The sequence below is a fragment of the Oryctolagus cuniculus genome, chromosome 7, assembly GCF_964237555.1.
Source record: "Oryctolagus cuniculus chromosome 7, mOryCun1.1, whole genome shotgun sequence".
Lineage (NCBI taxonomy): Eukaryota > Metazoa > Chordata > Mammalia > Lagomorpha > Leporidae > Oryctolagus > Oryctolagus cuniculus.
In genome coordinates, this window is record NC_091438.1 from 17,363,407 (window position 1) to 17,388,627 (window position 25,221).

The window sequence follows — 25,221 nt, forward strand, 5'->3', positions numbered from 1 at the left end:
TGAGCTAAGCTGAATGGAAGCCCCCAGCTCTGTGCTCAGTGTGGTTTTCAAATAGTAGACAGGTGATTGCTTTCTCCACCCAGGATTTCTCTCTCCTCATTCACTAGATGGACCAAAAACTCTGGGGCAGAGCAGATGTAACCATCAAAGGTGGAAGCTGTTGCTTGTAGGTTTCCCAATAGGACAAAGGCCCTCCTCTCCCTGGGAGTGCCAGACCAGGCACTAGAGTTAGTAGAACTTAAGTGAGAAGGGAACTCGTAACACAGAGAGAATTTCCTGTAATGATACAGCAGAGAAACCTTGGAGGGCCTGTGAGGGAGGGATGGAAGTCGGGTTCTTTGCTTCTTCCTGACAGCTGGAGGTTCTCTGTGAGACCCATTGGAACATAGAACCCATGCCTTGGACTCCCACTAGTGGCAGGATGAGGGATAACAGGCAGAAGTTCCAGGGAAGCTTGAGAAGCTTCCAGTGATATGGGAGCAAAGGATGTTGGCCTAGTTTCAGGCAGAATCTGCCATGATTCTGATCTCCAAGTGCAGAGACACAAAGCCTGATGGACCACAAGAGAATGGCAAGGCGTTTCTTTAAACACAGAACATTTGAAGTTTTTGTCCACTATTGGCCCATATGTAGATATTCATATGCACACAGAGGCCACCTTGATTGTAGTGGGGGGGGGTGAAATTATCTGATTGGACATTTCTGAATTTGTTTACAGAAAATATTGAAGAGGAGGAAACACCAGCACAAGGACCTGTTGCTGACAGGTAATAGTGAATGATTAGGAGCTGGCAACAAATGGGTGAAGGATGCACAGGGTCTCCTAAAGAACAGAAAAGGGGCCGAGACAGTCATGGAGTTGAGACGCACTCAGAAACACAACTGCAGATTGTGTTGAGTCCTTCCTTGCCAACTAGGAAATCCCCCTGTTAAAGTAGTTGTCTGTTGTCCTGGTCCTCGTTGCTGATAGGATCCATGATGAACTCACAGCCTTAGGTGTTGCCTGCACACAAAGGGAACCCCTGTTGTCTGCTTTCTGGAAAAGCAGAGGAAGATGCGCATCTGCTTTCTACTGAGTTAGCTGAAGTTCTCATCAGAGAAAACTAGCAAAGAGGCAATGTGCAAAGGCAGCAGTTCGGAAGAATCCAGCCAGGTTCAACTGCAGAAAAGCACCTCTATAAAACCATGTTTGCTGTCCTGTGACTTGGTTAAGAGAAGGCCCAGAAGGTAGCACATCTCTAGAATCTGCCAAGCCTCTAGAACCTTGATCACATGGCTGCAGGACACTGCAACAACCCAACCTGAGCACAGGGTGTCAGCCTGCACGGCTGTCAATGTGTGCTTGTGCTGTGACTGTGCCATGCAGCGACAGTGGAGGCTGCTTCCTCATTAGCTGCTGTGTATTGAGTGTGATGAGCAGAGGCTGATCTCTTCCCAGGCCCTCTCCCCCTAGGCAGCCACATGGTGTCCAGAGCCTCTATGCTGTCTATGACCGATCCCTTATGCACCCCATCCAAACCAGCCAACTCCCTGGTGTCTCTTCCTTCTTGGTTTCATCTCTGTCATCCTTATCCCACCTGGCTTCTCAGGGAGCTCTTGGAAGTGGATGAAATGGAAACCCCACAAAGTTCACAGCAGGAAACATCTATCACTGGTGCTGTTGACCACCTGCCGAGTGACTCCTGCCTGCCTGAGGGCACTGTGCAAATGTCTCGTGATGCTGAGGACACCCACGGTGTGCTAGGTGTAGATGGGGAACATGCTTCTTCACACAAGAAAGAAGAACCTGTCACCGTTCTCCCAGGTAGCCTCTCCATTCTTTGTACACAATGACTCTCAGGTGGAGGGTTGCTTTTGAGCACAGGCCCTGCAGACACAAGTTGGTTTCAGTCAGGGTCCAGGTTGTGGCACTGAACGTAGACATCAGGAGAGTCAAGGAGCTTCCCTCCCCTCAGATGCTGTTTGTCTCACTGCACCCTAGCCTATGGGAACATACAGAGGCCCTGTGTAGGAAGTGCCTTTCAGACACTCTAACTTAGAAATAATGTGTGCTGTCACCTGCAGTGATATCATTCTGTTCTACTACTGCATCCCTGGAGTTCTAGTCCCATGCAGGCTTTTGGTAACACTTCCCATGTGTGGGCCAATTTGTGATCCTAGTTTCCCTAATTCCATCTCTAGTCTCTGCCTCCTTTAAGACAGCTTATCTTAGCTATGCAATCATCTCAAAACCAAGTCTTTTATACTGTACTTCCTGCACAGTTCAAAAAACATAGCTGAATCCAGGAATGTCCCTTCAAAATCAGTGCTCAATGTTTCTCTCTAACTGCATAGATTTATTTATGTGATGTGTTATGGAGTTCATTCAGCCTTCTATAGAAACTCCTCTACCCTTATTCACCATGATCAGTGTGATAGGATGTCAGTACTATAGCAACACTCATAGATTTTAGATACATAAATCCTAAAGGGCCTGGGGAGAGAGCTCTTGAATTGCTTGTATTGTTCCCATAGACAAGAGGGAGATTATTCATGAGCAACTCTTAGAATAGCCAAGATTCTGTGTGGCATCAAACAGGTTTCAATTCCAGGGCATCAGACTCCATGCATAGCTCTCTCCCAGTGTTCTACCTCCTCTCCACAGTCAGCAACCTGGGTCCTTTAATGAGAGCAGCCAGATGACTGCAGTTTGCCTCCTAGGAAGTTCTTGGGCTGTGAGCTTAGAATCCCTGAGGACCATTGCAGGCAGTTTCTAAGGGTTCTGGACAGAGGTTATTGAGATGGTGATCCAACTGTGAACAGGGAGATTTGACCCCTTGCCCAGGATGGCTCACCAAGCCCATCTCCTGAGTCGACTTAGTCCTCCTGGAGGATTTCTGTCACAGTCTCCTGTTCTCACATGAGAACAATCTGTCCCCTTGATAGTAGTGGCCATCGGTAACCCATATCTGACCTAAAACCTGCTTAACCTGTTCAATCTCTCTGAATTTGTTTGCAGAAAATCAATATCACGAAGTGGAGGTACCAGAGAAAACTGTCACATACACTTCCAGGTAACTTGGAGGCAGAGCAGACAGTGTAGCATGGACTACTACGGAATTGGTAGCCAGTGTTTCCCAGATAGGGACAAAGTTGTGGGTGGCCCCTTGCTCAGCCCAGCCACTTCTGGGAGCCTCCTCTTTGGAACAGCTTGTAAAGGGGCTTTCTGTTCCCCTTCTGTTTCTCACCCACCTTTCCCTCCCTCCAGTCTCATCAGGGAGATTCCAGAGATTGAAGATCAAGATGTCTCAGAAGACTCTCACAGTACGTGTTTGTCTCCTGCACTTCTTCCGGAAGCTTCTGACTGGTCCCATTCTAGGAGCACCTGGTCCTCACTGGAGAAGCAGCCTGTCTGCTCTGCTCTTGTTGTAGACAGTGAGTGCTCCATTGTGAATGGGGACACTCCACTGCTCTCCCAGGTGTCCTCTGTAATCTTGGGTTGGTGCACCTGTGTTGGGTGAGACAGACCACTGTGCACTCAGGCCCTGGGCACTTATCTCAGTCTGGATGTGGCTCTTGGGTGGAGTTTGTTCATAGTCATCAAACGGGGGAATCCCTTGGCTGTCACCAGGCCCACTTTCAAGGTGCAGCTTTTGACGTCAAGACAGGGAAGGAGGGAATGGGAAGGCAGGATGGCAAACACTGAGCCACCACCATCTCTCTTGGAGAGGCTTCTTTAACAAGTCACTGTGATGTTCTTAATTTTAACAACAGTTGCAATTGTAAACAGCATCCTCCAAACTTCTCAGGCTTAAAGCTTTGGCAGTCTGTACGATGTTTCCTTAGTTATCTGATACTAGGTATCCTTGGTTGGCAGATTCTCTGTTTTCTCTGAAGCAGCTTGGTGCTAACCACAGCAGTCCAGTCCCGCACCGGTGTCCATGGTGTAGTTTTCATCTTCTGCTTCACAGCACTGATTTGTGCTCATATGAGGTCTGTAGTTTTAATCCAGTGTCTAAACTCAGCATTTTATTCTCATGCAAAGCTTCCATAACCTTGCACCATGACAGGAATCTATTCAGTATCTGAGTGAGGCTGAGAGGTCCCTCACGTCATCACAGGCAGAGTGCCTCTTGTTGAGTAGGAGCCTTGGAGTATGCCTTCATGTGGGGGGAGGCAGAGAAAAAGTCCAATTTCCTTGAATCTGAGCTTCAATGAACTTTTACACTTTCTCTCAGGAGGAATCTTTAGGGTTTGAGGCACCTTCACTCATCAAATCATTCAGTAGGAAAATCACGAAATCCTGATGCCCTTCCCTGTTTCTCAGTGTTCTGGAGTAGAATTGGCAGTGACAGGTGTCCCCCCAGTGCTATAGATCAGCAGGCACCTTTCCTTGGTGAGACCATGTGCTTTTCCTCTGTACAGAGGTACAGAGATGTGCAGAGTCATCCCAGGACACAGCGATTCACACCCAGCTATGAAGGCCACTCTCATGGGCATCTGTGCTGTGCTAGACCCTGTGCCATCATGATCCATGCAACCCTCACTGGACCTCTCCTGGTGGAGATTCTGTCCCCACCTTGGGGAGAGGATCCTGAGGCTCAACAAGGTCACTCTCCCAGGTCACCCCACCTTGTGTGCATTGCAATCAGAGACCACTCCTTTGCCTGGCCCTTGTCTGTAGGCTCAGTCCACTTGTTTTCAGCAGACATGCCAGCCATGTGGCTGGTTTGGGTATTCACACTTAAAATTTTACTTCTGTAACAAATTGTGTTGAGAGAATTTCAAATATCAGTAGAAAAGTTCTGGTCTGCAAACAAGAACTTCTAAAGGCCCTGCACAACATCTCCCACTAGGAAGGCATCGGTGTGCTTCATCCCTGAGCAGGGTCCACACCTCATTGAGGTTCTCAGATAGAACTCCAGACAGGAGTGCCCCATGGCCTGAAAGTTCCTGGTCTCTCCCCTCGGGCTTTTTGCACTCAGGGTCCCATGAGGCATGCCCATCTGCATTTCTGTCGAAAGTGGTTGCTGTTTCACAGAACAGAGTTCCCTGGATGAACGTTTCTAGGCTCCAGTTGTGCCTGGGATGTCTGACTGCAAGCATACAGGAGCTGCTTATGCTCAGAAAGCCAGAGCAGATTGGTGGGCAGTTTATGTACAGAATGATCCCTTTTGAGAGTAGGTAAACCTTCATCTCTGCCCCTGGTGACTGCTCTGTCCTTGTACTCCTATCCCCACTGAGGATGAGTGAAGTCATTGCTACGTGCCAGACCTACAGACTTGTGGTTGTAGACTCAAAATCCTGAATTGAGCTGTAAGCAGGAGTTAGAATTCATGATTGTTTATTTGTTATGGATCAGAGCTGTGACCATTTCACAGCAAGCTCAGCAGCATGTGCCCCGGTGGTGTTTGCTCCCTCCTGGTTGGAACCTTGGAGGATCACTGTCGCGACTTGCTTACTTTTTCTTCAAAGCCAATCCTCAGCTCTGCCCTTTGACATCCATGCTTGTCCAGGCCACAGCATCCATATAGGCATCTCTGTCATTCATGTTCTCAATGGCGTTTCCATTGGAAGATGAATTGACTAGGGAAGAGATCATCCAGAAATACATGCTCTTGAATTGCTTGTATTGTTCCCATAGACAAGAGGGAGATTATTCATGAGCAACTCTTAGAATAGCCAAGATTCTGTGTGGCATCAAACAGGTTTCAATTCCAGGGCATCAGACTCCATGCATAGCTCTCTCCCAGTGTTCTACCTCCTCTCCACAGTCAGCAACCTGGGTCCTTTAATGAGAGCAGCCAGATGACTGCAGTTTGCCTCCTAGGAAGTTCTTGGGCTGTGAGCTTAGAATCCCTGAGGACCATTGCAGGCAGTTTCTAAGGGTTCTGGACAGAGGTTATTGAGATGGTGATCCAACTGTGAACAGGGAGATTTGACCCCTTGCCCAGGATGGCTCACCAAGCCCATCTCCTGAGTCGACTTAGTCCTCCTGGAGGATTTCTGTCACAGTCTCCTGTTCTCACATGAGAACAATCTGTCCCCTTGATAGTAGTGGCCATCGGTAACCCATATCTGACCTAAAACCTGCTTAACCTGTTCAATCTCTCTGAATTTGTTTGCAGAAAATCAATATCACGAAGTGGAGGTACCAGAGAAAACTGTCACATACACTTCCAGGTAACTTGGAGGCAGAGCAGACAGTGTAGCATGGACTACTACGGAATTGGTAGCCAGTGTTTCCCAGATAGGGACAAAGTTGTGGGTGGCCCCTTGCTCAGCCCAGCCACTTCTGGGAGCCTCCTCTTTGGAACAGCTTGTAAAGGGGCTTTCTGTTCCCCTTCTGTTTCTCACCCACCTTTCCCTCCCTCCAGTCTCATCAGGGAGATTCCAGAGATTGAAGATCAAGATGTCTCAGAAGACTCTCACAGTACGTGTTTGTCTCCTGCACTTCTTCCGGAAGCTTCTGACTGGTCCCATTCTAGGAGCACCTGGTCCTCACTGGAGAAGCAGCCTGTCTGCTCTGCTCTTGTTGTAGACAGTGAGTGCTCCATTGTGAATGGGGACACTCCACTGCTCTCCCAGGTGTCCTCTGTAATCTTGGGTTGGTGCACCTGTGTTGGGTGAGACAGACCACTGTGCACTCAGGCCCTGGGCACTTATCTCAGTCTGGATGTGGCTCTTGGGTGGAGTTTGTTCATAGTCATCAAACGGGGGAATCCCTTGGCTGTCACCAGGCCCACTTTCAAGGTGCAGCTTTTGACGTCAAGACAGGGAAGGAGGGAATGGGAAGGCAGGATGGCAAACACTGAGCCACCACCATCTCTCTTGGAGAGGCTTCTTTAACAAGTCACTGTGATGTTCTTAATTTTAACAACAGTTGCAATTGTAAACAGCATCCTCCAAACTTCTCAGGCTTAAAGCTTTGGCAGTCTGTACGATGTTTCCTTAGTTATCTGATACTAGGTATCCTTGGTTGGCAGATTCTCTGTTTTCTCTGAAGCAGCTTGGTGCTAACCACAGCAGTCCAGTCCCGCACCGGTGTCCATGGTGTAGTTTTCATCTTCTGCTTCACAGCACTGATTTGTGCTCATATGAGGTCTGTAGTTTTAATCCAGTGTCTAAACTCAGCATTTTATTCTCATGCAAAGCTTCCATAACCTTGCACCATGACAGGAATCTATTCAGTATCTGAGTGAGGCTGAGAGGTCCCTCACGTCATCACAGGCAGAGTGCCTCTTGTTGAGTAGGAGCCTTGGAGTATGCCTTCATGTGGGGGGAGGCAGAGAAAAAGTCCAATTTCCTTGAATCTGAGCTTCAATGAACTTTTACACTTTCTCTCAGGAGGAATCTTTAGGGTTTGAGGCACCTTCACTCATCAAATCATTCAGTAGGAAAATCACGAAATCCTGATGCCCTTCCCTGTTTCTCAGTGTTCTGGAGTAGAATTGGCAGTGACAGGTGTCCCCCCAGTGCTATAGATCAGCAGGCACCTTTCCTTGGTGAGACCATGTGCTTTTCCTCTGTACAGAGGTACAGAGATGTGCAGAGTCATCCCAGGACACAGCGATTCACACCCAGCTATGAAGGCCACTCTCATGGGCATCTGTGCTGTGCTAGACCCTGTGCCATCATGATCCATGCAACCCTCACTGGACCTCTCCTGGTGGAGATTCTGTCCCCAACTTGGGGAGAGGATCCTGAGGCTCAACAAGGTCACTCTCCCAGGTCACCCCACCTTGTGTGCATTGCAATCAGAGACCACTCCTTTGCCTGGCCCTTGTCTGTAGGCTCAGTCCACTTGTTTTCAGCAGACATGCCAGCCATGTGGCTGCTATGGATATTCATACTTAAAACTTTTCTTCTGTAACAAATTGTGTTGAGAGAATTTCAAATATCAGTAGAAAAGTTCTGGTCTGCAAACAAGAACTTCTAAAGGCCCTGCACAACATCTCCCACTAGGAAGGCATCGGTGTGCTTCGTCCCTGAGCAGGGTCCACACCTCATTGAGGTGCTCCAGATAGAACTCCAGCTCAGCATTGCCCCATGGCCTGAGAGTTCCTGGTCTCTCACCTCGGGCTTTTTTCACTCAGTGTCCCAGTGAGGCCTTGAACTTGTCTTTGCCACAGACTAGTGCTTGTGTGGCTTTGTCTCAGAAACACCCAGTGCCAGGGCTGGGCAGTCATGAGGAAGCAGGCAAGGGTACAGACACTGCCTCAGGAGGGAGATGTGTGTGCTAGGCCAAAGCAATGCCTTACCTCCCACCTGGGATTTCTTCCTGACTTTTGTGTTTCACCTTAGCTTGTCTCTCCATTCTTCAGGTGCCTGTAACTAGGTTCCCACTTCAACTGACCAGAAAATGATGGCCACATCATGTATATTATTATCTATATGACAGACACTGAAGGCATATATCCTATGAATCGATGTGCTTGGTGTTTGTTCAGCAAAGCATGTGCATGTATGAAATGCATGTGTTCTTGTGCTAGATGTGTCCATTCCAGCTGTTAGTGGTCCCCTGTCCTTGTCTCTCATTACAATGCCCTCCAGATTAGATGATCCTGCTCCATCCCCCCAAACCTTCAACAGATACCCAGTGTGGTTTCTGTGCCTTAAAAGCTTAAGAGCTGTGTGTTTTATTAGTTCAACTTTGTTGAATATTGTGATCATCTGAGCCATGTTTATTACTTTTGCCTAGTGATAAATTATCAGTGAGTATGTATAAAATCAACCCAAATGAATACATTTTAGTGTCTGTGCAGATTTCATCTCCCACTTCAGACAAGACTGTCCAGGGCCCCTTTCCTTACTTGTCCCTCTGCTGCAGGCCTGACTGCCAGAGAGAGAGCATGAATACCAATCCTGATGGCTGTGGTTCTATTTCAGAACTGAGTTTTGTTGCTGCCCCTGAGAGGAAGACCCGTTCCCAGCTGGAGGGAGGTCCTCACAAAGATCCCATCACCAGCAAGAGTGAGAGTCATAGCATCAGCCCCAGCGATGTCCCAAGTACCCCAAAAGAAAATGTTATCAAAGGAAAACAGAAGCCCAGGAAATGCAAACTGGCCTGCCGGTTCCCTGGCCTGGAGATGAAGGGAAAACCACAGCCCACAGAGAGGAAGATTGCGTGCCGATTCCCTGGCCAGGAGATGAAGGGAAAACCACAGCCCATGGAGTGCCGCCTCGCATGGAGATTCCCTGACCAGGAGATGAAGGAAAAACCACAGACCAACATGTGGGCACTGACCTTCAGATTCCTGGGCCTTCACACCTAGACAGAGGTAATCCTGTGTGTGTGTCTTAGATGTACTTGTTCCTTCTTACACTGGGAACATATTATAGCTCATTTCTGTTTGTTCAGATAGGGTAGAACTGTAACCTCTCTGTTTGGATCAATAATTGGAAATAGAAGATACAGTAAGAAATCCTTGTCATGTAGAAACCTGACCCACAAAATAGAATACCTCCCCTCATAATCAAGTTAAAATGTTTACAGTTGAACTTCTCTCCCTAAAACATGCTTTTCATCATCCACTCACTTGATTGCAAGCCCTCTATTGGGTTGAGAAATATACATTGAACAATCACATTTTATCTAATCTTGTTCCTAGGCCAATTTCCAATGCGGATTCTTAGGTCTCATTCTCCAATGTTTGTCCTTCCCTCTGACCGGTATACAAACAGGATATTCTCAAAAAGAAAATTTCTTAGGGGAACTGAAAAAAAATGGGGAAACTCTAGGATGACTAAAGAGTGCCTGTTTTAAAGTTAATGTTCCCTTCAGAGTCGAGTGAGTGAGCTATTAGGCACACAGCAGAATGGTCCTAGGTGTAACTAGATGTGGAATCATCTTCAGAGAAACTTGGTGTCTGTTCTATTGACATGAGTTGTGCTGTGGTTACACTCCCAGCTCTCTTTGCTTACTGCAGAAAACTAATCCATTTCTAATGCACCAGAGAGCAGGAGGAATTGGGGTGACATCACTCACTCCTGGTTAGGAGAGGTCAAGGGCCCTGGTTCCCCAGCACTGCAGAGCTGGGCTGGAGTTCAGGGCAGGACTCTGCTCATTTGGCTGCCACTTCCCTCTCAGCAGCCCAGGGCTCCCCTTCAGCCAGTCTCCCCACTGGAATTGAGTTTGCCCGGCCTCTGCCCCACTGCAGCCCAGATGCAGGCTCAGCTCTCACCTGGACCTGACCCAGCTCTCCTTTGATTTTTCTTCTCTCCCTCTTTCAGATCCCAAGTACAGTTGGAAGTACAGAACAGTATTGCTGATTGTAACGTCCCCACCTCTTCCAAACATCTACCACAGGAGCTCCACTTCAACAGCAACCAGAACACCAAGAACGCAATTTCAACACCATGAACTGCCCTCGGCTATTTTTATCCACTAGGCTGCTTCCCTGAGAGCTGGCACAGTCTTCCACCTCCAATCCGAGTGAACACCTAAGGAGACCCAGGCCTGACTCCACAGCTGCTCTGGAGAGAACACCACCTGGCTCCTCTCCAACTGCCTCCTGTCGAGATCTTAGGTCAGGAGGAGCTGGAAGCAAACAGCATAGGACTCTGGGCACACACTGCCTTTGGATGGGGCGAGCTCAGTGTGGGCAGTGTCAGAGACACAGCGCCCTGTGCACAAGGCTGCATGTGAGCAGAGGAGAGGATCTGACTCTGCAGGACGTGGACCCTGACCCAGACAGCTGGCCCTCTCCTTCACACAGCCAGCATTCCGCATAGAAGACAGCAGGAAGGAGACTTTGGGGCTCCAAAGGACAGGAAGGGTCTCTTTCCTCCTTTTGAACCCCAACCATCTCCCCCTTCTGCTGTCTTCCATGATGGGAATGCTGACTGTGTGAAGGCGCAGGCCAGGTGTCTGGCTCGGGGTCTGCATCCTGAGGATCTCTGATGCTTTCCTCAATTTTACACTCAGCCTCACTCTTTGGCCAAGCACCCAATGCAGGGAGTGCTGTGTGCTCCCTCCCACATCCCCGCAGGAGGCAGAGAGCATCTTGTGTGCCCATCAGGTCCCCTGACCCTGGCATCGGTCAGTTGGTGAAAGCTGTCTGTTGATCTGTACATCCTAAAGATGTGCTCCTTCCTCTGTATCCTAACAACTGTGGAGAGGGTGACCCCTCAGAGCCTGAGCAAAAAGGGAGTGAGCAGCGGCCCTGGCTGAGGTCCAGTCATCAACCCAGGAGGTGGCTGTCGATGGGCGTGATAACAGCAAGTTCATGGTGATGAATGCAGCAGTGTGGCCAGAAGGGGCCAGGTGGGCGAGGTGGACTGAGCCTGCATCAAGGAACCAGACACCTCTCTGAACACTCCTCTCTCCATGTCCAGAGTCAGGCAGCACAGATGCGGGCAGGACCTCGTCATGGGGACGCTCATCTCCTACAGCTGCTGGTCCTGCCAACTCCACACAGTGTTGCAGGAGAACTGGGGGCTCCTGATGCAGGACGTGGGCCAAGGCATCCAGAGCCCCAGCAAACAGCAAGGCCGTGTTCCTGCCGGCCTGAGGCAGCTGCTGGACGAGGAGGGGCCATATGCCTGTCCCCACCCCGACATGGAAAACCGAGTCCTCGCAGATTCTGGATGCCCACTGCTTAGTAGTTGTTCCTGGTCAATGAACAAACCGAGCCAATGGCACCGCTGCCCTGTGGTGGACCTGTTTCTCACAGCTACCATTCTTACTTCCACTGTTTGTCATACCTGTGATGACACAATTGTTTTCCTTTCATGAACATTGGGATCCTAGGGAGGGAATTATGTTTCCACCTGAGTGTGCCTCCTCTCAGTGTAACAGCTGCCTTAGACATCCTGTCAGCACATCTTGGGCTCCTAAAATCTACAACTTCTCATTAAGATATCGCTGTCCAGGCCCAGAAGTGTCTCCAGTGTCCAGGAGTGTAACTGGAATCTCAAAAATTTTGATTCAGAACCCAATATGTATTCCCTGTTTTAGTTAAGTGTTTTTAAAAAGAAAAATTCCAAAAAAAAAATAAAAAAATTAAAAAGTAAAAAAAAAATTTAAATGAAAATAGAAAAGAAAAATGGTACTGCATTGTTTTTTAAAAAGGAAAAAGATTTAAAAAAATAAAAATTTAAAAACTGTTAAAAATTTAAAAAGAAAAAATTAGAAAAATGTCATTTAAGTGGTTTTGAAAGTAAAAGACTGAAAAATTAAAATTAAAAATGTTAAAAACTTTAAAAACAGTAAAAAAACAAAAAATAGGAAAATACTAATAGGAAAATTAAAATGCCACTTCATTTTAGTAACTTTTTAAATAGGAAAAAGTAAGATATATATAAAAATTAAATTTTTTTTTAAAATTTAAACTCAGCAAAAAAAGTAAAATTCCATTTCAGTTCAGTGTTTTTGTAAATACAAAAATGCTAAAAAATTTTAAATTTAAAACTGATTATACTTTACAAATGACAAAAGAGAAAAACAATTATTCAGAATAAGTGTAAAATGTCATTCCTATTCACTGTTTCATTTAATGGAGAAAATGCCAAATAATTACAATTTAACAACTTTGCAAAAGTTTAAAACTTCAAACAAAAAAAGCAATACTAAGGAAACAACGTACAATGCCATTTCAGTTAGTTATTTTTCTAAATAAGAAAATGCTAAAAAGAAATGAAAAAATTTCAAAACAAGAAGAAATTACTAAGAAGAAAAAAAATAAATGCCGCTTCAGTAAAATGCCACAATGCAACAACAACAACAAAAAAAAACATTGTTTTTTTGCTTTGTTTGACAACTCAAATTGGTTTAAAACAACTGACCACTGATGATGACAAGTTATTCAGTACCTCCAGAACAAACTGCCAGGTAATTTATGCCAAGAGACAAATCAGCAGTCATCTAGGTTTTACCTTGGATACCACTTCCACCATCCCTAACTTCGGTGAAAATCTCTGCAGAAATTCTACAAACTCTTTGCTGATGTTGATACCTGCTTTTACTTTTGTTCTGTATAAAAATCATACACTTTGGATAATAAAATTTCAGAGTTGAAATAAAAAACTTTGGAGAGTGCTGCTTGGAAGATGTATAAATATCCTGTTTGAAAATGGCCTTCCTTTAACAGTTTTACCATGCGTTAACCATTCATGCCTGTGTCAGTTATTATACTCAAGTTGAATACTAGATTTCTAATAGAATTCTTCCTGAAGACTGGATCTTGGCATTCTGTAGTTCAAAAGCATTCTCACCCCAACATGGAATGTTATTGCAAATATCCTGTTAGCCCATACCATTGAATTTTTTTCTCTATCGCTTGGATTTTTTAATTGCAGTGTTATAATATATTACATCTCATATTGGGTGTGCTGATGTTTTACCCTTGTATCTCTCTCTCTCTCTCTCTCTCTCTCTCTCTCTCTCTCTTTATATATGAAGTAGACTGCTTTTCACAAGCTATAGTAGAGAGCCGGATCAGAAGAGGAACAGCCAGGTCTTGAACCAGAGTCCACATGGGAAGCAGGCACTGTAGGTGGAGGCATTGCCCACTGTACCACAGTGCCAGAACCAAGTTTACCAATTTTTAAAGCGATTGGTTTATTTATCTGCAAGGCAAACATAAGAGAGAGGGAGAGCTACATAGAATGAAACACACAGAGATGTTCCGTCTGATTCATGTCTCAAATGCCTGCGGCAGCCACGGCTAAACCAGGCTGAAGTAAGGAATCCAACAGCTTAAGCCATCTGTGCCTCCCATTACTACAGGAAATATGGCTTAGAAGCAGCTGGGTCTTGAACCAGGCACTCTGACATGGAAGCCGCTGTCATACTGATGGCTTTACCCAGGGTCCCACGATGTCAGCACCTGCCTTCTTTAGAAAAAAAAAAAAAAACAAGTTTATTGAAAAGCAGCATTACAGTGAAGAGGCAGAGGATGAACAGTGGGAGAAAAGGGAGAGGGAGGTGGTGGTGCTGGGGTGGAGAGAGAGAGAGAAATACCTTCCATCTACTGGTTCACTCCCCAAACGCCTGCAAATTCAGGAAAAACCTCCTGGCTGCCTTGAATGTTTCCATTCCTGCACTTGACTCCAGGCCAGAATCCAAGTGTCTCTCCTGGAAGGCCAGCCATCTGCCAGCAGGTCTTGGGACTTCCTAGCCTACAAGACCACATGACACAGTGCCTTATCCCATGATGCCCTTGGGATCCAGGGGACCACAAGTGCAGATTCCATTCGCAGTGATTTTGAAAATTGAAAAGGAATGCATCTGTACTGTCCATATACCATCTTTTTCCCCTTGAATTCTTCTACACACAGTATACCATTTATGTCATAGTGTCTTTAGGTATTATAAGATATCTAGGGACAACTGAAAACATATGGGAGAATATTTGGTCCAATGCAAATGCTACCCATTTATGTACAGGACTTTAGCAATGGTGACTTTAGTGCCTGCAAGTGATCCCAGACCCCATCTGACACAGAGCTTCATGGACAACTGTCCATATTCCATAAGTCCTCGCAGGGTCTCACCAGACACAGATTAGCATCCTGAGACTTGAGGTGCAGGTCTAATGAATCCTGCAAGGACAGAAGCAGCTTTGCCCCTGGGGAACAGGTCCCCACTGGAGGCGTTTTCAGATGCACACTGAGCTATGGATGGGAATGGGGATTCTGGTGAGGTCAGCAGTGGAAATGAGGAATAGATGTGATTGAAGACCAGGAACAAGGTGAACCTTTTTTGTAAGAGGCAGGGAACTTGGTTTCTGGCATTTTTCTAGAAGGTATAACTTGCCAGGAATGAAACTGGACAATAAATGGAGGTGAATTCTCAGCAAAGTGCTGATTCAGGGGCTTGCCTTCTGGCAGTGTTTCAAAAGAATTTATTTGAAAGGGAGAGATACAGACATACTGGGAGAGAGATTGTCAGCTGCTGGGTCAATCCCCAATAGCTAGGGCAGGGTCAGGCCAAAGACAGGAGCCAGGAGCCAGGAGCCAGGAGCTCCTTCCAGATGTGTGTGGGGCCCAAGCAAGTGGTCCAACTTCCGTTTAATTTCCAGGCACCTTAGCATGGAGTTGAATAAGAAGTGGAGCAGCTTGGACTTGAACTGGTGCCCATACCTGATGCTGACACTGCAGGTGGGGACTTAGGCTTCTATGTCACAGCACTGGCCAATGGCCATCTGACTCTTTATAGTAACGTCCAAAAAGAGAATTTAATTTCTGGGAATTCTGAACAAAAAGAAACTAGAATTTGAAGATTTGGAAAGTTGAGTCTATCCATATTACAACAAATGAAATGTGTTCTGGAAGAGAACACCAGGGTGTGGCTAGACTGTGCCTTGAAAAAGATGCTTGTATGACATGGACAGAATCTGCAGGTTTCACCAAGGGTGAGCGGAATGGTGTTGAAATGAAAGTGGGCTGACGGCCTTCCTGGATGGAATGGACGGAGTAATGCAGGGTGTCAGTTGACAACATGCAGTTTTTGTCAAGAAGAATGAAGGTGACCCTGAAGGGGATTCCAAGATAATCAGGGCTCCTGCACCTGTTACCCAGGCTGACAGGCAAGACAGAAGCCATGGGACACTGCACTGACCAGCAGTAGAGGCTCTGGAAATGTTTGGGATAATGCTGCCACCCTCCTGGGCCCAGATGGCAGAGTTTGAACCAAAGAGAATTATCATGGAGAGGCAGAGACAGAGAGAAAGCCTTCCAATCACTGGTTCACTTCCCAATTGGAAACCATGGCCAGAGCTGGGCCAATCTGAAGCCATAAACCAGTAGTTTTTCTGTGTCTCCCACATGAGTGCAGGAGCCCAAGGAACTGGATCATCTTCCACTGTTTTCCCAGGCCACAGCAGAGAGCTGGATCAGAGGAGGAGCAACCAGGACTCAAACAGGTGTCCATATAGGATGCTGCTATTCCAGGTGAATGCTTAGGCTAGTAAACCACTGCTCCATCACAGAAGGGATGAGACACAGAGAGTACTGCCACCCTCTGTTTCAGTCCTAGAATGTGTGCAACTGCCTGGCTGGACTGGGGCTAAAGTCAGGAGCAGGGAATTCAATCCAGGTTTCCCTGTGTGGGTGGCAGGAACCCAAGTACTTGATATCCTGGGGACGGGGTGGTCACAGACATGTGTGGGCACCTTTGGGGTTGTATTTCTAGTTGTCTGCAGGAGGCCTCCTGCAGAGTTGGCCACCTCAGGCTGTTTTGTCCAACCAAGGACATGCTGTTGCCAAACCCCTTCCCATGTGTGATGAATGTCCTACGTTCTGAACACTGAGGGCCCCACACCTGCTTTCTCAGTTTCCCTGGTGCCAGTGCATAGGAAGACCTCCATGGACTGGCCATTCTGAAACAGTGACACCAGCTTTTGATGTGAAAGGAGAGACCCAAGGAGCAGGCACTGGAAAATTCATGCTGGCTCCTGTAACATAATTCTAGCCCATCTCAAGATCCTCACAGTGTCCAGGGTCAGCAGAATCCTGTCCACGGGCAGTGTCTAGTTCCTAGGGCCAGTGGTGCACCTGTGCAGCCCAGGGTCTGTCACTCAGGGTGGGCTCAAGTGTCCTCCAATTGGGGGCTGCAGTGCCTGCTGGTCTGTGTGAGTGCACTCGTGCCTTCTTCCTGTCTCCAGTGCCTGGTGCACTGAGTCCCTGAAGATCCTCTGGACAATGACTGTCGCCTTCACACAGTGGATTTCAGACAAGCTCAGCCAGACTCCAATTCTGTTGTTCCCTGCCTAGCAAGAAAGAGAGGGAAGAGGCCAGCGGTTCTCTCTGAGGCAGCTGTGTGCTGAGGGCTCTTCCCAGGCCTCCAGGATTCTCCTGATGAGCATGCCCCTCCCTCCCCCTCTGCACTCCAGGACAGCCACAGAGACACAGGGACTCCATGCCTGCTGTGAGCTGGGTTTCCCCTCCCCATCCCTCTCCAGGCCCCAGGTCTAACCCAGTCCTGGAAGCCACAGGACAACAGGAAAAGCACACTATGTTGCATTTTCAAAGCATCCGGCCCTAGCAACCTCCATGAAACTCTGGGAAGCTGAGCTTCCCTGTGGGGCACTTGGGCTCACTCCTCCAACTTCTGAGAGGGCTCTCCGGACAGCAGCAGCTGAGATGAGTGGGCAGAGGTGGCTCCCAAAGGGCGGGTTTGCACCCTGGACCTCACAGGGACGTCTGCACCCTGTACATCAGGTCCCCATGTAATGCCCTGAGAACATGTAGCAGGCTCTTTTTTTAGAGAACTTTGATTCTTTTTTAATTTATTTATTATAATTTTTTTGACAGGCAGAGTGGACAGTGAGGGAGTGAAAGAGACAGAGAAAGGTCTTCCTTATCCGTTGGTTCACCCCGCAATGGCCACTGCGGCCGGTGCACCGCGCTGATCTGATACCAGGTGCCAGGTGCTTCCTCCTGGTCTCCCATGTGGGTGCAGGGCCCAAGCACTTGGGCCATCCTCCACTGCCTTCCCGGGCCACAGCAGAGAGCTGGACTGGAAGAGGAGCGACTGGGACAGAATCCCCACCCCGACCCGGCCTAGAACGCGGGGTGCCAGCGCCGAAAGTGGAGGATTAGCCTAGTGAGCTGCGGCGCCGGCCATAGCAGGCTTTTAAATACAGCCTCCAGCAGGTTCCTCATTCATGGCTCCACCCTGCCTCTGCACTGTGCTCTGTGCCTGCGTCTTTAACAACATTGATGATGGAACCCGCACAGGGCGGTGCAGTGGGTTAAGTCCCCACGTGTGATCCCAACTCCCCAGTCAACGCATGTAACAGGGAAATAATGGGACCCATGCTGTGGTTTATGACACTGGTGACTGGGGTCAGGGACTAATCATTTCTTAATACATTTCCGTGAGGAAAGTGCGTGGACGCACATGCGCACACACACACGCTGGAGTTCAGGGCACCACAGCCTGACAGCAACAGCAGCTCAGCGAGGGGCCAGGGCAGAGGGGACACAAAGAGCTCCCCCAGGGCAGCGCTGGTTTCTCCTCCGGACTCTGCTGCTCCCTCAGGATCCGGGCCAGAGAGACCCCGGGAAGAGTGGTCCACGGGCAAGGGAGGAAGGGTCGGGACCCCCAGAGAGAACAGAAGCCGGAGCTCGAGGTGGCAGAGCGATCATTACATCCACAGAGGGGAAACCCCACAGGCCACAGCGCCACGCACCCGCTCCTCCTTCAGCTCCCACACAGCTGGGAAGGGCGGGGACACGGACACGCGGGACAAGCCCGCACCAGACCTTGGGCTCCCACAGGCCACGCCCACCGCCGCGCGGCCCAGCGCTTTCCCGCCCTCCGCAAGCCCCGCCCACCCGCCCGTTGCCCTCAGCCCCTCACACAGCCCAGGCCCCTGCGCCCCGAGGGCGCCATTGATAACCCCCAGCCCGGCCTGCAGGTCGCCGAGGGCCCTGAGGGCTGCCGCCCCCCTGGGGAACCCGGATGCGGACCCCGCTTCAGAAAACAGAGCTGTGGACATGGAGGACCCGCGCCAGGGCTCCGGAACGGGGACAGCGGTGCGGGGTCACTTGAGGGCCGCCTTCCGGAACCGGAGTCAGAGAAGACAGGGAACCGCGGACGCGGGGCGGACCCCGCGCCGAGGGACAGGGTTCCAGGAGGACGGGCGCCGGCCCCAGGCTCAGGACGCCGCTCCTCGGGAGGAGGATGCGGGAGCCGCGCCCACAGCTCCCCGGGAGGGCAGGAAGGGCCGGGCCCCCTGGAGGAGGCCGCGGGGCTGCGGAGCCCGGGCGGCAGGGGGCGCTCTCCGGGACCACAGCCTCCTGCTGTTTGTAACTCCAGGCCTTTCATTCTTACTGTTGTGTTTATTCATTGGAGAGAGAGAATTACAGAGAGGGGAGAGGCAGAGAGAAAGGTCTTCCATGCTCTGGTTCGCTCTCCAGATGGCCACTACAAGGGGTCTCCCAGGCAGGAGCAGGCCCCAAGCCCTCGGGCCATCTTGCATGGCTTCCCCAGCCCATTAGGAAAGAGCCAGAATGGAAGAGGCGCATCCGGGACAAGAACCAGCGCCCATGGGGGAAGCCGGCCCTGCAGCCAGAGGCTTAGCCCACCAGGACACAGCACAGGCCCAGACCACGGCGTTTCCGGTGCTGTGCAGAGAAACTGACTTGAAACTTACCAAACCCCAAGAGCTAGAATCCTGCTGTCTTTTCTCTTAGAGAGAGGAGGCCTTGCCTCCTGCGTGCAGGCTTGTAGTATATAACTTTGTTGCAGGCAGAAGTCTCTGAGGGTTAAAGTGCAGTTAAGGAAGTGAGGTTAAGGTGGCTGCAGGTCATCCCGCTCTGTCTTGGGCTCAGAGGCTCTGGAGCTGGCACAGTCACACTAAGGAGAGGAGCCCAGGAGCTGCAGCGTGGGGGGACAGGCCGTGCACAGAAGGGCAGGGTTGGGGTGAAGGTGGCATAGCGGGTTAGAGGGGGACCCGTTCACACTTTGCGATTAAGGAGTGAGAACCAGATTTGGGCCGTGCATGCACAGTCAAAAGTTTAAAATTTTTTCCTTTTACAATAGATATACTATACCTATACATGACAGAATATTTGTATATATGGAATCTATATTTGTTTAATTTGAGCCATTCAATTGACACCAGTGTACAGGTAGGTGTACAACCAGGAATTTGAATGCGTAGCTCTTTTTTCCCGACACGTTGTGAGTCCCCTTCTCCAAGTGGGAGGCACAGACTGTCCTTGTTGCAGCTTTCTCACTTCCTGGCAAGGGTAGCCTAATCCACAGTTTGTAAGAGAGCCAAGGTGGGGTGGGTGGGGGGGGTGAGAGTTATCTTTACATTCATGGACAAAAACCGCTGTCAAACGTTACGTTATTAAAATACATTTATTATCCCTGAAAAAAAAAGTATGATAGCCTTACTGTTGATTATTTGAAAAACAGTAAAATATCAAATCATCAAAATCATATCATTACAATTGATACCACAAATACTGAAACAAATACTCTATCACACAGCAATCCTTAAAAACATACAAATTAAATGAAAAATCTGGAGCCAGGGCCATGGCACAGTAAATTAATCCTCCACCTGTGATGCCGGCATGCCATATGTGTGCCGGTTTGAGTCCCGGCTGCTTTTCTTCCAATCCAGCTCTCTGCTGCGGCCTGGGAAAGCAGAAGATGGTCCAAGTCCTTGGGCCCCTGCACCCACTTGGGAGACTGGGAAGAAGTTCCTCGCTCCTGGCTTCAGATCAGTGCAGCTCCCACAATGTGGCCATTTGGGGAGTGAACCAACAGAGGGAAGACCTTTCTTTCTCTCTCTCCCTCTCACTGTTACTCTACCTCTCAAATAAATAAATAAATAAAATCTTAATCTTTAAAAAAAAAGGAAATATAAAATTTTTAAAAAATTAGTGAAAAATCTCTCTTTGTGTACCTCATTGTCACCCCCAATGGAATCAGCATTACTTTTCTGATTTTATTAATACATATCTAAATATACATTTCAGGGGATTCATTTATAGAAATAAAGCCACAATATTTGGCTTAGTTATTTGACAATAAGGCAAAAAAGCTATTGCTATTGTCTGTGTGTATGTGTTGCCTCCAAACTCATGTTGAAAATTAGTCCTCCAAAGCAGACCCCAGGGACAGGAGGGAGTCAGACTGGGAGGAGGCCTCGCGGGGGGCCACCACGGCTGCCTGGTGCAGCCATGTGACCATGGAGTTGGTGCCCTCCTGGATGGCAGGCCACTCCATGCTGTCCAGGTCAGTGGCCCGGTCTGAGATGGCCACCTCCTGGCTGCAGTCCCAGGGCGCTGCTGCAGGCCACTCATTCTGCCTGGCAGCCCGGGCCTTGTGGCAGTGAGGGCCAGAGGCTGGGAACCGGTGCCTGGGCATGGCTGAGCCTATGCAGTGGTGCAGGAGTGCCTCCTCAGAGCGCAGGCTGGGGGAGCTGTCGTGTCCACCTCCCCGGCGCTGGGCCTGGGGGACCATGGACTCCCGGCCTCCCAGGTGGCTGGCCGGCCGCTCATAGGGCTCGGGCTCACTGAGCGAGCTGGCCGAGAAGCTCAGGGAGTAGCAAGGTGGGGTCTTGTCGGAGATCACCCGGGGCTGGGCCCAGGGGTGCAGCTGGACCTGAGCGGCCGCGTTGGCTGGGGCAGGAGCCTCCTTCCCGCCCCACTTCAGAGCCCGCGGGATGGCAGATGGTTGCCATGGGGGCGGCCCGGCCGAGGAGGGCGCCTCATCAGAGTCCTAGAAGCAGTACCCGGCCTCCTCAGTGGGCGTCCTGAGGCACAGGGACTGCTCCCCCCTTCACCCTAAGCCCAGTCCAAATGGGCACTTGGGAGCCGGACCAGGGGCAGCTCCAGACCGGCCCGGCTCCTGCCCGTGCCAGCTGGTGCCCCCGGCCTTGAGCCGGTGCCCCGAGATCTGGCTAGAGGGGGCCGCGAGGCTGGGGGCCTCCTGCCTGTCCAGCTGGCCTTGGGGCTGCTCCCTGGGTGGCCCTTGCAGGGTCTCCTCGCTGAGGGACACGGTGCTGGAGAAGCTGACCAGCGTGCCCTCCGCCGAGTCGGTTCACGAGTCGTCCTCCAGGGCACCAGCTTGTAGACTGGGACAGGCAGTGCCTGGTGGCCGGGCACCAGCACCGAGGCCACTTTGTGGAGCCATGTGGGCACTGCGGCCGCTAGGCACTCACCCAGCAGCTCCAGCTCCTGGTCCGCAGCTATGTGGTTGCGGGAGCCTGTGGGCGCCGTCCCCTCCTGGCATCCTGTGACTTCTCCCCAGCAGCGCCCGCCGCCACCACCACCCCTGCCAGTGCCGCGGTCGGGGCAGGCAGGCAGCAGCCACAGCTCCATGTACTGCTGCTAGGAGTGCTCGTGCGGGGCGAGTGCGCTGAGGCTGAGGCTGGAGGCTGGCTTCTCCTCTGGGCCGCATGGTCTGCCCGGGGCTGTAGGGCAGCTCACTGGGGCTACCGTGCTGCTGCCCAACCCACTGCAGGGGTCACTGGGGATGGAGCTGGTGATGGACAGGCTCTGGAAGCTGCCCAGGGAGCTCACAGAGCTGCAGTGGCTCAGGACCAGCGGTATCTCCTGCACACAGTTCTCGGAAGAGCTGGATGGCATGGCATCCTCCATGCCCAGGCCCCAGCCACAGCCCCGCAGTGGCGCCGGGATGGCCATGGGCCCTCGCCATGCCCGCCCAGCTCTGCCTCTTCAGGGCCAGCCTCCTCTAGGCCCTCGAGGGAGGAGTCGCTGTCCAGGTCTCCGGCCTCTCAGGGGCCCGGGCATCCGGCCAAGGACAGCGAGGACAGCAAGCTGCAACGGGACAGTGAGAGGGGCCCCTCCTGCGCCTCTGGGGCGGCTGGCCAGCCCCCAGCTTCTTGGGCACCTGGCTCAGGCCCTCCGCTGGCAGCCAGGCCTGCTTCCAGGCCGCGGGGTGTGTGTGTGTGTGTGTGTCTTGGGGCCGCCAGGGCGCCCCTGCGCCTAACCTGCCCGCGGCTTCCAGCAGCAGCACGTGCTGATAGGTGGGCGACAGCTTGATGGTACACACGCGGGCGTCAGCGCTGGCGGTGTCCCGGGTGGGCCCCTCGGCCTGGCTGCCCCTCAGGTCGAGGTCGACCCAAGCTGGCTGCGGCTGCCCGCCCAGGAGCTCCTCGCGGTGCTTGGCCAGCGGGCAGGGTCGCATGTGCTCCCGCGGGCAGTAGCTGGTGCTGCCGCTGTTAAAGTTGTTGTTGGACAGGCTGGCGTGGGCCGCCTTGAGCCGGAGCAGGGCATGTGCCCGGCCCCCTACCTCCGGCCGGCCACCCTCAGGGCCGCGGCAGGAAGAGCAGGACTGTGCCCGGCCCTCCCTAGGCGCCTTCTGCCCAGGGTCCCCGGAGCTGAGGCTGAAGCTGTTGTCAGAAGAGGTGTGCAAGGCCGAGATGTCCTCCACCAGACGGTCGATCCACGCCAGCACCAGCTTGGCCTTGGCCTTGGCCGCCACGGCCGCCTCGCTGCCGGCCTCCTTCTCAGGCTCCAGGCCGCGGCGGGCTGGCTGGGCGCGGGCCAGCACCTGGCCCTGCAGGAAGGGGCTGCCCAGGAAGAAGGACAGTATGGCTGGGCTGGCGGGCTCGGGGGTGGCGGCGGCCATGGACGGCACGTCGTGGTTGTCGTCGAAGCAGCCCGAGTCGGAGGCTTAGTCCCGCGCCAGCCCGTCCAGGTGCCACAGGGGCGGCAGCGGCTTCTTGGCGGCGGCCTCAGCGGCCTGGGGCAGGAGGCCCAGCGCCTGCGCCAGGTGCCAGGCTTCGAGCTCCGCCTCCAGCACCCCTGCTTGCGCACGTAGAGGCTGGGCACGCAGGTGCCAGGGGACATGGCCATGGTGGCGCCTGGTGCTTGGCAGGCCGGTGGGCCAGCAGGTTGCACAGGGCGGCAGCATTGCCCATGGCGATCATGTTGTGCCTGGAGTGCACCAGGTTGCGCAGTGTGCCCACGGCGCCCAGGTCCCACAGCAGCTCCTGGTCCTGTGCGCTGCGGGCCCACAGGTTCCAGAGCGTGCCACATGCGTTGCTCATGATGGTCAGGCTTTGCAAGGTCTGGTGCTGCAGCAGCGTCTGCAGGCAGTTGTGGTCCTGGAGCACCTGCCTGGATGGGTGGAGAGTGGGAGCTGGGTCAGGTGTGGCCGAAACAGACGGCTCCACCCTGCCCTCTGGGATAGGGAGGCCAGAGCAGACGGCCCAGCCCCACACTCCTGGGATTGGGTGGCCAGAGCAGTCGGCCACGCCATGCCCTCTGGGGATTGGGAGGCAGTTGTGGGCATTTGGGGGCATGGACCAGCAGGTGGGAGGGGTGGTGTTGTGTCTGTGTTTCTCAAATAAATTTTAAATTAAAAAAAAAAAAGGCCAGCGCCACAGCTCACTAGGCTAATCCTTTGCCTGCGGCACTGGCACCCCGAGTTCTAGTGCTGGTTGGGGCGCCAGTTCTGTCCCAGTGGCTCTACTTCCAGTCCAGCTCTCTGCTGTGGCCCGGGAGGGCAGTGGTGGATGGCCCCAGTGCTTGGGCCCTGTACCCGCATGGGAGACCAGGAGGAAGCACCTGGCTCCTGGCTTTGGATTGGTGCAGTGTGCTGGCAATAGCGGCCATTTGGGGGTGAACCAACGGAAGGAAGACCTTTCTGTCTCTCTCTCTCACTGTCTAACTCTGTCAAATAAAGAAAAAGAAAAAAAGAAAATTAGTCCTCAATGTTACATGGTATTTGAGGTGAGGGTCTTTGGGAGGTCATTAGGATTAGATGAGGTATGGGAGTGGGGTTCCTGGGTTTGCATTAGTGCCTTTATAAGAAAAGGAGAGACCAAAGCTCATACACTTTCTCTGTCTCAATATGAGCTGCCCTGCACAACGTCAGGACTCTGCAGAGAGTTCCTTTCCAACCAGAAAACTCCCATCAGATGCAACCCCAACTTTGGGCTTCCTAGTCTCCAAGAAATGGATTTCTTTTCTTAATAAATTATCCAGTCTGTGGTATTGGGTTACAGTAACAGAAAACAGATGAAGACAGCCACCAGTTTCCTTAAAGCCTCAAAAGAACGCCAGGGAGGGTAGTTTTCCCCGTTGTCCAAAGATGACTTAGAACAATAATTCTGACTGAATTCTTCTCCCCTCTGCAGACTCACCTTCCTCGTGATGCTGGACACACTGGTGACCTGGGATGCTAGAGATGGTCACCCCGGAGAGGCGGCTCATACTGGGCATGGTGACATGGGTCATACTGGGACACTGGTCTCACTGCTCATGCCGGGGATGGTGACACTGGGGATCCAGAATCATTCCGGGACACTGGTCACGAGGGGCTACTGCTCACACTGATGGTGATACTGATAACACTTGGGGTTTGCTTTGAGTCAGAAATATTTTGTAATTGAGTCATCCAATTCTGTGTTTTTCAGAAATGCATGTATTTTACCCTAATGTGAATACAGACCATTTTACTGGGCCGTCTTTTGGTGCCGCATTCAACATCAAGTTCCTTGGCAGAAGACAGAATGTGGTTAATTTACAGGGCTACCTCTGGATGATAGAGACTCCAACTGTCAAGAGCATTTTGATTGTTAGTTTTGAGTCTCTAATGTCTTCAGATGTTGATGTATTTGCTCATTCTGTGCCTCTCCGACTTATGGACCACTTAGCTCTTTGCTCTCTACTAACTGATGATTGCAATGAAGCACTTGATCATGTTCATTACTACAAGTACTCAACAAGCTCATGGGTAGACTCACAAAAAAATGAGAGTGATTTTTTTTTCAAAAAAGTGAATATTCAAATCAAACTAGATTT

General features: G+C 51.0%; 1 protein-coding gene, 1 long non-coding RNA gene and 1 pseudogene across 5 annotated transcripts in view; 1 reads left to right on the forward strand and 2 right to left on the reverse strand.

Annotated features, from left to right (window-relative positions):
• LOC138850380 (putative neuroblastoma breakpoint family member 5) overlaps window positions 1–13,096 on the forward strand; it is a 29,968-nt gene extending 16,872 nt beyond the window's left edge. For 3 of the 4 annotated variants that reach the window (XR_011390079.1, XR_011390081.1, XR_011390080.1), the window contains 6 exons: window positions 719–767; window positions 1,590–1,804; window positions 2,999–6,162; window positions 6,357–6,412; window positions 8,869–9,260; window positions 10,213–13,096. Coding sequence is in view for 1 of the 4 variants with exons in the window: in XM_070076844.1 (XP_069932945.1) it covers window positions 719–767; window positions 1,590–1,804; window positions 2,999–3,057 (323 nt within the window). In the remaining 3 variants the exon portion in view is untranslated. The other variant, XM_070076844.1, reaches the window with a different exon arrangement.
• The window catches only part of LOC127485670 (uncharacterized), a 401,588-nt gene that overhangs the window by 303,945 nt on the left and 72,422 nt on the right, over window positions 1–25,221 (reverse strand). The gene's annotated exons all lie outside the window — the stretch shown is intronic.
• LOC138850381 (adenomatous polyposis coli protein 2 pseudogene) lies at window positions 19,812–24,220 on the reverse strand (annotated as a pseudogene).